This window comes from Thermobia domestica, chromosome 11 (genome assembly GCF_964235325.1).
Source record: "Thermobia domestica chromosome 11, izTheDome1.hap1.1, whole genome shotgun sequence".
In the NCBI taxonomy this organism is placed as follows: domain Eukaryota; kingdom Metazoa; phylum Arthropoda; class Insecta; order Zygentoma; family Lepismatidae; genus Thermobia; species Thermobia domestica.
In genome coordinates this window covers 208,827,664-208,845,141 of record NC_137464.1, presented here as the reverse complement: position 1 = coordinate 208,845,141, position 17,478 = coordinate 208,827,664, and the positions used below count along the sequence as shown (strand labels likewise).

Below are 17,478 nucleotides of genomic sequence, written 5' to 3'. Positions count from 1 at the left end.
AATAATAATAATAATAATAATAATAATAATAATAATAATAATAATAATATCCGATACATTATAACTTTCGAAATATTCCACAGCATTAATAAAATAAAAGTGACCAAAGCATTAAATAAACACATTGACAATACCTGTGTAACAGTTTCGACAATGTAACATCGCCTTCATCAGATACGTTATACTGATGAAGGCATATTAACGTGTCTGATGAAGACGATGTTCATTGCCGAAACTTTTACACAAGTGTTATTAATATTTATTTGGTACTTTGGTCAGTTTTATTAATACTATGAATTAATAATAATAATAAACTAACTACAAGGATATATATATATATGTCACTCAATCTTGACCAAACTTGCAATGATGGTAGAATTTAAGCTTTTTATACGAAAAGAATATATTCTGTACAGACCTTTGTTTCCGAGTTATGTAGACTTCGGGGCTTTTACTATTAATACCAGTAAAGATTTTGCTAAAATCAATGAAGGAGCAATAGGAAAACTTGCCAGTTTAGTTACACATACCTGACTTTATAGGAAATGTTACAGAAAGGGTCTACATTAAAGACAAGATAGAAGTCCATAACACGAAATAAAATAAACAAAACAATAATGAATAATGGTTACGATTACAGCCCGGATTTATATGCAAAATGCATGTTCATATTAACGTGTAGAAAGGTATGGAAAGTACTTTTTTCTTTCTGACGGACTTGTAAGGATTCATTTGAGACGCATATGTTAGCGCATATAGTGGATATTTTGAGTGAATTTCGATGTGCATGCATATTTCACAAACTTTACAGGATATTGCATATTTCCGAATTTTCTTGCTGCATGTTAGCATATTTCAGAGTATATCCCAAGATAAGAGGTTATATTTTAAAAGAACTGAATCACTTTGTAAACGCAGATACGGTGTAGATTTAAAAAAAATAGCGTTGAGTTCGTTGCTCACAATTCTAGGTAAATTCACTTACGACTGTTTTCGCATTCGTGTTTTCCCCATGCACAAGTGCTGGTGTAGAAAGGAACTTTTCAATCTACAAAACGTTTCTCACTGATAAACGTAGAGGGTTTACAGAAGAAAATCTAAGGAAGACGTTCATAGTTCATTGCAACAGAGGTCATTAAGGTATTGAAAGAACTGACATTTTGTTTTCTAAGTATATATTTCAGTGCATGTGTTAAAATGTAATGCATATTTTAGATATATGTTTCGAGCATATTCGCATGCATCTTTCGGGGTTTGTGCATGGAAGTCTAGGCTCTAGTTATGATAAATCAAGATTGCGATACACCTCTAACTGACAGACATTATACTTGTCAAAACAACTAATTGAAAAGGATTGCTAGATAAGTAATTTTGTTTGTGTGTGTGTGTTTTTCTAAACCCTCTCGGACTGTCCATTCACGAAGACACTTGTTTTGTGATGAGTAAAAATGACTGCCTAGTACAGTAAGTTTAGAGTTACGTCCGCAGTAGACTGTAACCAGAAGGGTTACCCATTCCGTACTGGTCTAAATTAAATGGGCAAATGAACAGTGTCCTCAGAGAAAGCAGCAGTTCTTCCAATAGTCAAGTTAGTGGAAATCAGTGTTTGGTACAGCAGTTTGGGTTAATTCAAGACATTATCAATGTAACTATGAGCTCCTTCGTGGCTAAACACTTAGCGTACTCGCCTTTGGTGTGGGAGACGCGGGTTAGATTCTCGGCGGGAGTTCATGTTTTTCGGATTCCCGTTAATCAGTAGGTCCCATCTCACATAGCCTCGCTGCTGAAAGGGACGTTAAACTCAAAATCAAGTCAACTCAACTCAATGTCACTGTAACGACTGAAACAGTGATAATAGAAGCTCCTCTATTCATATTGCAGGTTGGGTATATTAAGTGAAAACCTTATCCCTTAAAAAGATTTTGTTAAAGAACAAAAAACAAACTATGTGCTATGAATTCTTTTGTGGTTAAAATATTGCAGATATTTGTAAAGCTGTCTCTAAGTCACATCATCAGATAGGGATTACTACAAGAGATGCAAAGGACGAAATTAAAAAAGAAATTTGATCAGAAACACAAAAAGGTGGAGGATAGGGAAGGAAGAAATAGAACCAGAAGTTATAGCTTGTTGATGGATCTTTTTTCCTTTTTTGCTGAGAACCGACGCTCATACCTTACAAATGGGGCTTAAGTCGAATTTATAAAAACAATAAATTCTGGTACATTAAACTGAATGGACAGTGCTGTGACACCTTTATCAGAAACATGCAGGCACGTACAGAAGAAGCTGAAGATTGCTGTAAAGACGGTGTTCATAGTATGTAAATAATAAGAAACTAAGAAATAAAAGACTTAAATATATTGGATTATAAGTTAACATGTAGTGAAATTTGAAATTTTTGAGTTTTACGTCCCACGGTTATGCCGGTTAGGCTAAAGTAGACGGTGATGATGAAATGAATGAGTTGCGATTGACAACTCATTTTACCACTATTCTTACGAATCATTATAATAAAACTGCACCCTCATGCCTACTTCTCTTCGACCTGAAAAAGGTGTTTCATTGTGTCTAGGATAATGGTCTTATCTATAAATTACACTTTTTTGATCTTCCAGCAGCGTATATTCGGATAGCTTATCATTTTCTCACCAACCGTCTTGCTTATATCTCGATAAATAACAGTCTATCTTTTCTGATCTTCACATGTACTAGTGCCCCGCAAGGTTCAGCTTTATCACTTTTATTATATAATCTGTTGTTAGCAATCTATCTGTCATGTCTGAACCTGTTTATACTTTCACCTTTGCGGATGACACGGCATTGCTCGCTTGCTGCAAAACCATTGATCAAGTTAGTGGGCTATAGGTGCAGTTGAAATTAAAATGTGACAAAACCTAAGACTTAGTCATCATTCCCAATAAGCGGAACAGTAGCATGAGACGCTATGCACCTCTTACTTAAAATTTTAGTCCAAGGTGTATCTGTCCATGCAAGTACTACCGCTAAATATCTAGGAGTGATCTTTGACGCTAAATATCCTGGAAGCCTTAAGATGTTTATATCAAAGACAAATTGCAAAACCGATTAAACGTTTCGAAGCGTCTCGTCGGTATCACCTGGGGTTTACACGCTCACACATTGTTAAATACATATAAGGCGTTTTTTCGCTCCTGTCTCACCCATAGCCACACTACCGCATCTGAGCTGAGGATAATTTTTACAAGCAGCTACTTATAATAGAGCGTCATGCCTTACGTCTTGCTTATTGCATTACCTTGCCTAAATCTACTCGCCTATTATAGGAAAGGCTCATTTTTCCGCATATCATTCGCCACCTTGAAGATCTTCGCTCCCGGTATATAGATATAAAGTGGACAACTCAGCATCACACCGTTCTGTAAACCAATGCGTATTGATGCCATCCTTTCCACTCTTCCTAAGTACACTTATACACCTTTGCAGCTTCTACTCACAATCTATAGTTGGAAACACCCAGAACATCCGGACCAATATTTCATTCAATATATACATGTAGCTCGCCAGAATTTAATCAGCATGTTTATCCATCGTTTGCATACTGACTTGCAACTTTCATTCTAACAAGGGCTTCCCTATGTCGAACATCAGTGTTCAGTGGCCCCAACACAGCAGATAAGCTCATTTCTGAATACTAGCGCTATCCTGTGCTCTGCGGAGTCCACATACTTGATCTCAACATAATAACCTTCCAATATCCGTCCCTTGTTACTTTGTTTGTCTCATTACTTATGTATAACTAATGATTATTGCAGTATGGTTATAACTACAATAATAATTAATCTATATGTATGAATAAAGTGACTTTCTTTATTATTGTTGTTGAAAATCTCATATCTCATCTATGTTTTATTTTCACCTCCCAACTAAAACTTAAGTGCCTCCTGAAGAGACAACGTTATCGTCTGCCGTAAACAAGCAAAAAAAAAAAAAAAAAGTTTCCATTCATATTTAATCTCTCACGTTTTAGTTACCATGCCAGCAAGGACCAAGTATTGCAATACTTACTCGAGAGCATAGCACAACTACGAGGATTAACGAAAGTTTTCACTTTCGAAGGGCAACTTGCTCCTTGAACCTCATTCATCTTTCCTTTCATTTTTATCTTCGTTTCGGCTTCGGCCCTACGATATTGAAATCAACACATACCCCAATCGAATTGTCTAGTGCCTCATTTCGTAACGGTTTTCTTTACAATTTGCGAATTACACTGTAGAGCAAATAATGCAATAAGTAATTTTAACTGCAATGCCGTCAATTGCAGAGTAGAACGCAAATATTGAATTGTGTTGATGCAAACTGGTACGGAATGACGCCCGGAATTCTAAAACTATAATACTATAAAAATGATAGTTTTACAGTTAATATGAAAAAGTGCATATGAAAGAGGATTCTGTAGGATCTTAGATTCCGGAGGAATATTTCACAGTGTAGTGTGTGAATAATAGATTTTTTCAGAAAGAAAAAAGAAGAAATGGATATGATAATTTGAAAAAAAAAATGATAGTGTTTAAGTAAATTTTAAGAAAAAGCCTTGAAAAGAGGAACCATTAATATGTTTTTTTTTTATATATAATTACTTGTCCTAAGGGACAATGGAGATAGAAATTAATGAAAAATTTTAATTGTAAAAAAAAATCATAATGTGAAGTTAAAGACTGATAAAAGTTAGTAATATAATGGGGATCGAGGCTGGCGAGAGGAGGAAAAGAGCGCAGGCAGCCGAGACGTCAAGGAAGGTTCCTTAGCAGAGTTGCCACACTTGGTACAATTGTACCAAATTCAGCCCTTTTTGTCATTCATCGGCCCGTTGGTACCACGCTGGTATTTTCAGCCCCTTTTGTGAAAAAGTTGGTACAATTCTATCCAATTCAGCCCCATTTAATAAATACTTTTAAAAGTGTCAGTAAGACTTTTCTTACATCTCACGTTAGTCATACTGTGTGTTGGACTCTTAAGAAAGCCCTGTTGAACATTCATTCTGCGGCATTACACTGCATAACGCTACGAACTTTATGTGAATAAATCGTAACTCGAATTATGTCAAGAAACAAATTACGCTAGATGGGCGTATCCGCGCCGCACATGAAGGAGACGAGGAAGAAACAGTGTGGTGGAAATTTTAGCTTGAAATCTTGAAAACAAAAAGTAGCACAATATTCTTCTTACAGTTATTATCCTCCTTCGGTCGTGAAATAAGCGAGAATAAAATGCAATAATTTATATTTTAATATTTTATGATAAGTTAACTGTTTACTGGGAGATGATTGATTTGTTCCTCATTTTGATTTATTGGTCACTTTGAAATAGACAAGCTTTTGGTTTCCTTACAATACATACCGATGATGATAACTGTTTTCCCTTGTAATTTGCGGTCTCTGTTATACTCCCTTCGTGCGAGAAAAGTTCCATTTACTTCCACGGTTGTTCGAGGTCCTCCTATTTGGATGTTTTTAAAAAGTAATTTTTAAAAGAGCACTTTCTTGATTTGGACTCAGAAGACGGGGGGGGGGGGATGTTATAGAGCCTCTTTTAGTTTCATATTATAGAGCCATGTATTACACTGGTATAAAATAATGAATTCAGCCCTTTTTGTTTCAATTTGGTACTATTTTTCAGCCCACTTCAGAGCCAGAACTGTGGCAACACTGTTCCTTAGTCATGTGGAAAGGGAGGAACGTCGGACATCAGATGAGAGGTTACCACATACTCCTGTGAGTTCATTTACTACCACTAGTAAAAACTTAGCTAAGAAAGACAGTCTGAGCTATCAAAGTTTGGTTTCCAGCGAAAACAGTTTTTGTAACTAGTAACCCATATATTATGCAAATAACCTCATTATTATCATCTTGTACATGTTAAAAATTCTCTTGGCGTAAATAAAATAGTGACTAAGCATTTTTAAGGTAAATCAGCTTATTTTACTTTATTTCTACAAGGAAGAGATTAGAACCTACCTCTCATGCACAGGTACGACAGGGGGCGGGGGGGGGCGGACAAAATCCAAGCGGATAAAATCCAAGAGAACAAAATCCAAGCGGACAAAATCCAAGAGGACAAAATCCAAGCTAAATTCTGACAAGGCGGACAAAATCCAAGCGGATAAAATCCAAGGAACAGAATCATGTTCACTGCTGTGATATGTGCCTGTGAACACTCTAATTAAATTGTATGTTTGTTTCTTTCTTCAATTGTCATGCATTCTAAAATTTTATCTGTAATTCTTCAATTTATTGAAATAACATTTCATTTACTTTTAAAGAACTGAAAATCCAATAAAACATGTAAGATTGTCACAGTAGGAGTGCAGATGAGCTTTAATTACTTATCACATCCATATGAAAGTGTGTAAAAATATTGTGTGTGTACAAATACATTGTAAAAGTATGTATTTTCTTCTCAATTTTATTATATACAGTATAATACATTTAAGACACTCAGCATATTATTGTGAGACCAATCATTGGAGTATTTTAATTCCATTCTTATGAGGTGGCATACAGAAGTCTTGATTTATTTGTTGGTAGTGTTTTATGTATATTTTGAAACAAATAATTATGATATATAGTAATCAAATTTTCGTCAGAAACGATCAAAATGTGAAATATGTAGTGTGTATTTTTAATAATGTAATAATGTGTGTGAATTAAATAATGTAAAAGTATTATCTAGAAAATCGAAATGTGTCTAGACAAACTAAATGAAAATGTATATATTATTGGTTATTTTGAGAAGTGTAACTGAAGTAAATACTTTGAGAGTAGAGAAGTATTTTTTTTATCTAAATTATATCTTTTTAATTTTATTTTTACTTTAATTCTCAATAAATATAATAGAATTAAGTAATTAGTGTAGTCTTTTTAAGACTGGGCTGCTTTGCTGTTATTTGTTATCTCTGATATAGCAAGCCAGTGCTTTCATTTTCTGGTTAATTTATGTGAGTATACTCTTTTTAGTCAAAATATTTCTGATCACCCAAAATTGGATTCACCTGGGCATGTCCTAGCAGTGACCAGACTATTTTATGAGTAATTAAAGATCATCTGCACTCTTACTGTGTCAATCTTACATATTTTATTGGATTTTCAGTTCTTTAAATGTAAATGAAATATTATTTCAATAAATTGAAGAATTACAGATAAAACTAGAATACATTACAATTGAAGAAAGAAACAAACATAAAATTTAATTAGGGTGTTCACAAGTACATACCACAGCTACGCACATGATACTGCTCCTTGGATTTTATCCGCTTGGATTTTGTCCGCCTTACCAGAATTTAGCTTGGATTTTGTCCTCTTGGATTTTGTCCGCTTGGATTTTGTCCTACACTCACGACAGGGTGGGATACTGTTTAATGGCAAATAATATAAACTAAAATCATATACCATAGCTAACTCAAGATATTTGATTAAGCATTTTTATTAATCAGTAGGAAACCAGTAATTTATATTTAGAAATGCAGAACCACTACACGTTCTATAACCTATGTGATACTTGCAAGATCATTTTTTTTTTCACTATCGTAATTTACACTCACACCCTGTCACTAACGCCCCTGCCTGTTGCGAACTTAATCTTGCATTTACTCGCAGGATCTCTGCTGTTTCTGCCCTGACACGGTTAAATAGCATCCTTGCTTTTAATGGCCAACTAACAAAGTTGCGTTTTCTACATTCATTCATTCTTTTTTTTTAAGTCTTTTTTTTTAATGATTTACGTACGGCACGTATTTATACGGTAAGGAAAGTGCTCGTAAAGTGAATCTGCCCCCGGTGAGTGCAACTCCTGCCTAAGAAACAATTTCCAAGGCACCACGAGAGAATTTAGTGAAGAAATAATTAAATATAATAAGATAGCACATAATCATTCCAGACACATCAGATGCACGCATATTATTAGTCTGTGCGTAGTTATCTGGGCATACACCAAAGTAATAACATATAAGAGCATCTTAAGAAATCATTTAAAGCAAGAAAAGTGAAAGATTTTTTTTTTAAATTTACGCAATATTCTTAATGTACACCAATTTTGGAGGCCACCTACGGTAGTTAGTTCTAATATTCTTTAATTTTATAGTTACACAAAACGGGATACTGTTACTATGCACCAAAATAATTTCAACTACTTTCCGTCTGCATATCATACTCAATTTTAGTGCAACTGCACATCGATTACGTTTGTTTTCTTTGATGTAGTGTTTGATAGTAACAGAACAAGTTCTATTTTAGAACAATTGTACCAAATTTTGTAAGCAATTTAGAAACTGTGTACAACTGGGCATTGCACACGTTCAAATTTCACTTTGATGAAATATTTGATACGATATATGATGGAATATTTTATCGTCTATAATCAACTTGGGAAAAAGCTACAATTAAACAGGAACTGTACGATTATAGGCGGCCTTCAAAAATTGTATGCAAAACATTTTGAAAAAAGAAGCGCTAATATTTGAGTAAATACAGTATATTTGTTTTAAATGCTTCAATTATCTGTTGAAGTTGTTGCATTTGGTAGTATTTTTAAATAAAATATATTGAAGGAATATTGTTTACATTCTGAATCTTAAAAATACTAGCTATTATGCATACCAGTATAATAATTCCTGAAAATTAAGATAGGCCAATGTTTATTTTACCTCACTTGCGTTCTTCTGGAAATCTCTACAAACTATTCAATAAACCATATTGATCTGTAGAACATACAGTAATAGAATTCAGTTCTTTGAAAAGAAACGAGAAAAATATTCCATCCTTATTTCCGTATATCTCATCCCAGAACCCCTTGGCAATTTATTCTTTAGAGTCTTTCAATTCATAATTCTACCAGAAGACAAAGGGCTCCCATGTTGTTGTTTCCAAGGGGGGGCAAGTTTAAGCAACGTTTCAAATAAAGTTTCAAATTTTGCTGTAACTAATGTAAAAAGTCTATTGGGTTTTCGATATTTCCATGTACAATTCCATCTTAGGGGGGGAACAGCGCCCCACCTTGCCCCTCATGATGGGCGCCCTTGCAAGACAGTATATTAAAAGCAACAAGTTTCTAAAAATATATCTACCCGATTTAGTAAAATATTAAAAATGTCCTTTAAGTTATCTATAATCCAATTAACATAAAGTATTTTATTGAAAAGAATAAAATGTTTTGGTACTTTTTTATGCTCAAAGTTCATTTAATTTTCTGTCATCAATTTACAGTTTCTTTACTTTTAATATTGACTGCTTTTCATTACATTATTAGGAAAATGTTAATCAATCTTATTCCAGACCCATATTCCGCTTACTCATATTAGCATCATAGACTATAACCACTCCAACCAATAGAACGGCATATAATCCAGACGAAGCAATCCTATTGGTCGAATTTTGTTTTCCTTTCCCGAAAGTGCAACTTTTGCTAAAGCTGCTTCCCCCTCTGCAATCTCTAACTTTATAAAAGGTGTGACAATTTGATATGTCACACTTTGTGTTGAATAATTGTGTTGTTGTGTCGTGTCCAGAAAGTTATTTGGTGTTGTGTGAGTTGCAATGGAGAACAAGAAGCAAGTGTTTGAACTATTACATCCCGACTGGCAGCATTATCCTCACAATAATAACTTCGGATGGAGTGAAAATCACGAAAAGTTGTATGGGATACTGGTATCTAAAGTGTCAGCAGGGATAATACCGTCTCCATATTACAAGACAAGTTTAGAATATAAACATTTCTCTCTTATTGCTAATCGTTTTGGTTCTATATTTCTACCAGGTCCTAAGTTATGTGACGAGTTACTTAGGGAGTTAGACAACAACACTGAGTCTGTCACTTCTTTGTTAGACAGTGTTTCGATTAGTGATCAGAATTTAGTGCGTAATGACTGTACTATAATTGTAGAAAATATTCCTGAGAATCTGAGATTGGTGGAGGTTAAGGTTTCTGTGAAAGGTGCCAGGAATCAGTTCTCAAGCGATAATATTGCTGTGAGTGATTTGCTGTCTGGACTTGAAGAACGGCCTCATGGTGTTTCCAGGAGGTTCGAAAGCAGATACTTCAGGGCACGTCGTGCTTTCTGTAGAAGATTTAGGTTTACTAGTAGTGCATGGAGGCCTATTTCATGCTTTTCATGTGGTCTTCCTGGACATGTTTCGCTGGTGTGTCCATCCTCGTTTCGTAGTGAGGGAGGTTCAGTTCTTGAAGATGAATGGTGCAGCTACTGTTTCACCCGTGGACATGAAGAATCCAACTGCTACAGATCTTCACCGTGTGATTTATGTGGAGAGAATGTCTTCTACCTTGGACGTGCTCTTCATCAGCCATGTTCCTGCTTGAAGTGAAATTTGATGGTAAGTTTTATTGAAGGTTTATTTTAAACTAATTAAGGTTCACTGTTAGATGATTTAATGCAATGTGATTGACATACAACAGGTGACATTGTCTCCAACATGGAACGGATAACATAAGTTGTTTTGCGCTGTTCGTTTCATGTAGTGCGAGACAGTGTCGGATGGTGAATTTTATCAAGAGATTTGACTGAATTCATATGGTTTCATAATCTTAGTATTCATATGTTAATATGGGAAATGATTGTGGATTAAAACCTCGGGATGGGTGTGGATTAAAACCTCGGGATGGGTGTGGATTAAAACCTCGAAATCCTCCCTTTGCGCGCGTCTCTAAAATAACTAACCTATATGCATAAGGCCATGATTCATTAAAATATTCCTTTCTACGCAGTTTTCTTTTAGCATTAGTTGTTTAATGTCATTCTGATTTAAATATTTGTTATTTAAGCTAGTGCTGTGTACAGTGGAGTGCGCTTGAGGGGTTTGGGGCTTAGAGTCCCCTTTAAGCAGAATATGGAAAAATAAATATTTGCTGTATTAAAGTAAATAGTTAATCACTTTTGTTCTTAAAGATATTAAAGTGTTTGGTCCCGTAGATGAAGTTCTGCGTACACCACTGGGCATGTACACTCATGTCCAAAATTGTCGCATGTCTATATATATATACTGTAGGAATACAGTGTGATAACGAATTCGCCCGGTATTTTTTATAATGTTAGTATGTGTATAATCGGCAAAGACGTGTATGTGGTAAATTTCATGTCAAAGAGCAGTAAATAAGAACAGTGAAGCGAGAATATAACTCTCTTGTCCATTTAGCAACATTTTGTTTTACTCATTCTGATTTTCGTATTTATAATTCTTTTCCTATGCAATTTACCACAAATTTACATTTCTCGATTATACAGTAGTATCAGTATTAAAAGTACCATGCAAAATCGTTACCAAATTATATTCTTACAAGAAGACAGTTATAGATATGCGACAATCATTTTGGCCATGAATGTACATCTCCTGGAAGGCTCCAATCAACAGGTTCCTTTTTATCGAGTACGTGTTGTTGCAAAGATGAGGCTATTTGATTTATTTATTGGTTTAAGAAAGTTACTAGGTGTTGTTGCAAACGGCTAGGGGTTCATACAGCGTTCAGTGAATAAAAATGACAATGTTAAGATAAAGTATGTTTCTATTATAGTTGGTCTGTATATTTTACTTTGGTTTTTAGTTTAATAGGTACTGGTATTTTATTATTTTTGAAGTCGATCCATATTTTCGTGGTTACTTGTCCATTTTAGGCATATTTGTTCTCTACTCTGTACACGTTTCGGGAACAAGTTCAAACCTGCTAATATTAGTCTTCATATATCCCCATATTACATTACTGAGACTATCTCAGTTGTTTAAGTAGATATATTTTCAGCTTTTAGGCAACCAATAAGTTCTTGATTACCAATAAATTCTTGATAACTCCAACTGACCAGGTAGTGAGATTTGCGTTTCAGTTTCGGCTATGTTACATAACCTTCCTCGAACACATTACGAGAGAAATATTGAATTTTGACAGCTTCTATGCAATGTGAATGCAAGACACGCACTTTCTCTCTACAAAAGGTAAATTTTTAATTGACTCTGAAAAGTATTTTTTTAATTACTGTAAACGTAAACTTTTAATTGGATCTCAAGCGTATGCATTTTTAATTGTTGTAGTCACTTTCTCTTTATGCGCATCTGTTATGAAACTGTTAATTAGGTGTTTGCCAATTACACTTCATATTCGCATTGTCCATCTGCTGTTCTCCATAGTACACCTTCTCGGACGGCTCTTTTTGATCCTCTAATTTTTTCTTTCTATTTTGTCTATCATCTTTTCCCATAATTCATGTATTACAAGTCCACTAGACCAATTCATCAACTTCTCCTTCCCATACTTCTTAATCCACTGGGTTTCTTTTCACTTTCTTATCACACTTGGTGATAAGAAAGTGGAAGTGTGAAGTTGACTTTTCCAAAGCTAGTGTGAATAATAATAATAGTAATAATAATAATAATAATAATAATAATAATAATAATAATAATAATAATAATAATAATAATAATAATAATAATAATAAATACGACTTATGCCAGTGACAAAAGTAAGAGCGCTTGAGTAAATGTCCACTGGTGTTTTCTGTTGTATTTTACTGGAATACCCGAACAAAACCTACGGACACGATGTTGTCCGTAACAAACTTAAATTTACTTGGCGGAAGATCGACCCAGAACCGTTGAACCAAAGGAATGCGGTACCACTGATAGTTCAAATAAATCAAGTATGTTCAGGTAAATCGACTTTGAGGTCATTTTTTCGTGACTCTATGGACGGATATATTTTATTATAGTTCCATTGGATTTCGCGATCATTTCCATGTGCGATAGTTTCTTTTTATATTTCTGGCCCATTTGTTTCTGCATCTTTGTTATCGTGAAGATTTCTGTTCTTGGTTTAAGGATTGGATGTTATGTCATAGTCATCATGCGTTTTCTTGGAAACCTTTCGTGAATTTTGTTAATTTGGTCCTTCGGTGTTTTATTTTTCATGGATGTTTTCTGCAGGTAGGAGTAGCCTCAGTATTGTAGCTAATTTTCACAAACTTTTAAGGTTTCTATTTTGTCATTTAAATGTTTTTATATCTACGTAGTTCGTTATGGGCGATTGTATTTCATACCAATAAGCATTTATGCACTAAGAAATTTCAGCGTGGTGATTTTGAATGAGCCCCCACCTCAAAAGGAAAGATAAGAAAAAGATTTCAGTACCCTGTTTTTGGTTAGCCTCAGGGTAGATTGGTTTAAATCACTTGACAGTACTGTACGTGCAGCATAGTCTGAAAACAAGTGTCATGCACTGGATGATTAAGGAAACTCCCGTTTTGAACGGGTAACAGAACAATCCTGCTTTCTTCTCTTCGTAAGAATGAGCTTGGGTTTTAAAATCGTTAACTATTCCAACGGGGAAATCACCATTGACATTTAAGACGAAAGGTGGGCGCGTCTGCTTGTTTGTTTCCAGATAATAGGGCGTATTTAGAGGGGTCCTATTCCCTCTCCGATTTTTTAAAAAAACACATAACTTTAGGTGAGATTTATGTATTTCGTGCCTCAAACTAGTTCCATTTTTTTTTAAAATAATGCCCCTACCAAAAATCAGTGACTTTGCTGAAAAAAGTGTCATTTTGATAAACCTTGCTATACTTTTTCCTTAATGATTAACCTTTTAAATTATATTACCTATTTTTATTTTATTAAAAATCGAATCTTCATTATTCGATTAAAAAGTACCAATAAACCTTTTTACTTAGTTTTTTTTTTTTTTCAAGACTGGAGGCATTGTAGGACATGTTGCATATGCTTTCACGCATTTCTGCGTCGAGACATAGTGTGTAATGATATCATAAATTTTAAAAACTTTTTTTTTTTTTTTTTGACGGGCTTACATTTTGAATTCAAAGGACTGAAATTTTGCACACTCGTTCAGTGCACCCCTTAGTATTTTTCAGTGTTTCAGATCTCTACCTCAAAACAGGGGATTGATCCAGAGGGATAAAAATTAAAAAAAGGATATTTTTAACATAAAATCTTTTTTTTTTCCGTGGTTTTTCCACCTCAGATACACGATGGAGACATTTGAATGGTACGATTGAAAATCTTTTTTATTCTGAAGAGAGTAATGTACAATCACGACCCTAGGATAAATAGGGATGTCTGAGGAAATTTTTATATTACATGCGGGTTCTCTGGGGCATTGTGGGAATGTTCTTAGCTCATTGTTAAATATTTTCTCCACCCTTACTATTCAAGATAGCTTGAAATTTTATACACACATTTAGTACACTCCTTAATATTTCCCAGTTGATTTTGAGATATGTGCATTAACACAAGGGAGTCCGGAGGGGATCAAGATTAGAAAAATAATTAAAAAGTCCTATTTTCTCTCAAAATTTCCCGCTTCAAGGACACGATAGGGAAATGTGAATGTTACTGTTTCAAAGGCTGAAGAGAATGAGGTATGAACCATGATCCTAGGATAAATAGGGATGATGTAGCTGCTTGACTGAGCTATAATTTAAAGGGGTTAAGAAATATTGTTTGGGATTGATATAGGTTAAGAATTGGGGATTAATTCAAAATTCAACCCTAATACTTTCACTTAAATGACATATTTAGCTTTTAATACTAATTCCTAATGCTTTTTCTTCAGTTCGCGACTTGTAATCTACGACGAGAAAGATTTGATTTAAATAAAACAATCGATTTAAATAAAACAAAATCAACAAGAATGATTTTTCTAAAAAACATCATGATATTTTACCACCCTGCTTAGGAGCTTTGGTATAGTGGTTGTACTTACGTAACGGAAATAGCTTGTGTTCTTTAAAGTGAGATTTGGGTTTGGACTTAATCTTCACCGGTATTCGAACAAGAGGTAACGATCCTTAGTCTTTCGGTTGCATAGGAGTACTGATGGGAGTTACTGATCGGTAGTTTTGGATTTGTAAACGTTACCGTGAAGCAATAGATACATATGTGCTTAGTATTATGTTGAGGTATCTTCCGGTCTTTCGGCCCATAGTACAGTGGTAAGGTTCATCTTCATTGCATCCTAAAAGACGTATATTTGTATATATATATATATATATATATATATATATATATATATATATATATATATATATATATATATATATATATATATATATATATATATATATTTTCAACCCCCTTTCTTGTGCCTTAATAGCATAGACGTAGCTCACCGTCTCAAGGAGATTGTCTTCCGAACATTTTCCAGAATGCCCGGGAATAACCACAACTATTTTATTTTTATGCAAGTGAAGGTTACAAATTAACTACTATGTGAACAATTAACTTTAATTAGACATTTATTATCTTTACTTTAGTAGAGTTAGGTGTATTATGTTGTGATGTTCTGTAAGTAAAATTGCTTGATCACATTAATAAAACTGATGGCGATTCAATTGAGTATACCCAGAGATGTATTACTACATACCTTCGATGTATACTGGAGTCGATCCCCTGGACACGGAGTTCGAAGTCGATGTCCAACACAGTGGATGGGTTTCCACTGGAACTCGATGTGACTCTGCTACAGAAACAAGGACTGATCCTAAGAACTGCTCTCCTAACGGATCCTCTGGGACTGATCCTCATTCAGTCCGACATAACCTTTTTATGTCAATTTTCATTATGACGAATTTGTTGTTTCTCTCTTACCAAATTTCGTGGTTCATACATCTCTGTGCTGAAACCGCAGTTTCTGCATTTTCTCTCATTGACCAAAACTCCAGACAGTTTACGTCTGCGATTTTCAGAATTTTACCTAATTTTGAGAATGTGTTATTGTGAACACAAATTTATACAGAGTTTACATTTTTCTTCTTGCTTCAGTATTTGTTTATACTCTTGAGACACTTGCAGACTCGTGTCTGTTACTTAATGAAAACAACATCATAAGCACTATGTAATCTGGTGTGATAATCTGTCTGTCTGCAACATAATTAATTTCTTACTACAAGTTACTTTATAAACAATACTTTAATTTTCCTCTTTTTAGCCAATTAATAAAAATAAATGAATTTTGATATTGAATTCTATTACCGAATTTTGGCGTACCGTGACAATATATATATATATAATGCATGTATAAAAGTGTATGTTGAATAATTATATATACGACACTATAACTGGGCATTAAGAATTTGTGCACCCAGGTTGGTCTATATTTTTCGTCTTATCTTGATGTCAGGAATCACCTCCCAAACATTGTCGGTGTTGTTTTGAAATACACTATATATATAATCAAGTACTACTAATCACACAACTAATGTATGAACAGTGCAAATAAGACTGAGGTAATTTATTTCCTAAGGACAACGCAACAGGCTTAATGCCCAGTTATATATATATATATTGTGTGTCCGTGTTTTATGTTGTAATTACAAATTCTTATCATTTTTTTCTTTCTTCTAGAGGTTTCTGCAGACGTGACGATATCGCCGTAAGGATTAAATGACTTCTGCGCACATACTCTTGTATATTTTTGTATATCAGATTTGTTTGTTATATTTTATACTACTATCTCTAATGTTTTAATTGTCATTAAAAACATATTTCCACGCAAGTGTATGTAATTTAATTTTTATGCTTCCTCCAAACTTTTTTTATATGGATCTAGCGTCATTCGTTGAAAAGCGTTGTGATACAGTTCTCATTATTCATGGTTATGGGAGTTTCTGGGTTATTTAACATTCTTTATGTTTTTTACACAATATGTTTACTAGTTTGAGTACTAGTATCACATTTTAAGATAAGTTATTTCTAGACCTATTCACGGCAGGTACGGCACTACAGTATTGGGTGGGGATGGAGTGGGTCATGGGTCAAGATTTGTGAGTGGGTCGTGGGTCAACAGGCCGTGATCTATTGTGACACACCATCCACCTTGACCCACTCTAACCCACTCTGCTGTCTGCTCAGTGCATTATAGAAAGCGTCTCCTGAACACAAGTGAATTTGTCTACGTTTTACTTTCAAAGTCTCAGATTTTCTTCCTTTTTAGTTTGTTACTTACTTAAAGTGAATGTATCTAAGTGAAAAAAACTTCAGGCACTTTTAATATTGATATTTATAATTGTAATAATAGCAATAGCACTTATTGCTTGGCTTTCGACACAATCCAATTTTACATTTTTTTCTTTCTTGATCTGAAACTCAATTTTTATCCTATTTTCCACTGAAAAGTATCTGTAAATCAGAAACGAAATAATTGTGTATACTAATTAAATTTAAATTTATCATAGTATGGTCCATTACAAACACTTCGGGGTAATCAATGAGGAGAACCCGCTTGTACACCCAGAACACAGTGGTCATGTCTTTATCAGCGGATGATTGGATTTAAATTTACTAAATTTTGTGCCTCTAAAAATTCTTACTAGGTTAAGCAACAACTTGAAAATAAGTTAGGAAGTAACTTAAAAACTATTTTGAGCCCAGTGTCGTGCATACACGACACCTTGTGTTATGTTGTTTTGTTACAATAACCCACTATAGT

At 34.2% G+C, this 17,478-nt stretch overlaps 1 protein-coding gene across 1 annotated transcript; it reads left to right on the top strand.

Annotated features, from left to right (window-relative positions):
• Positions 1-9,394: 9,394 nt before the first annotated feature.
• Positions 9,395-16,608, top strand: LOC145664689 (uncharacterized). Its single transcript, XM_081731550.1, has 2 exons — positions 9,395-10,364; positions 16,395-16,608. Exon 1 carries the CDS (start codon positions 9,570-9,572, stop codon positions 10,353-10,355), a length of 786 nt encoding a protein of 261 aa, XP_081587676.1. The 5' UTR covers positions 9,395-9,569; the 3' UTR covers positions 10,356-10,364; positions 16,395-16,608.
• Positions 16,609-17,478: the final 870 nt, after the last annotated feature.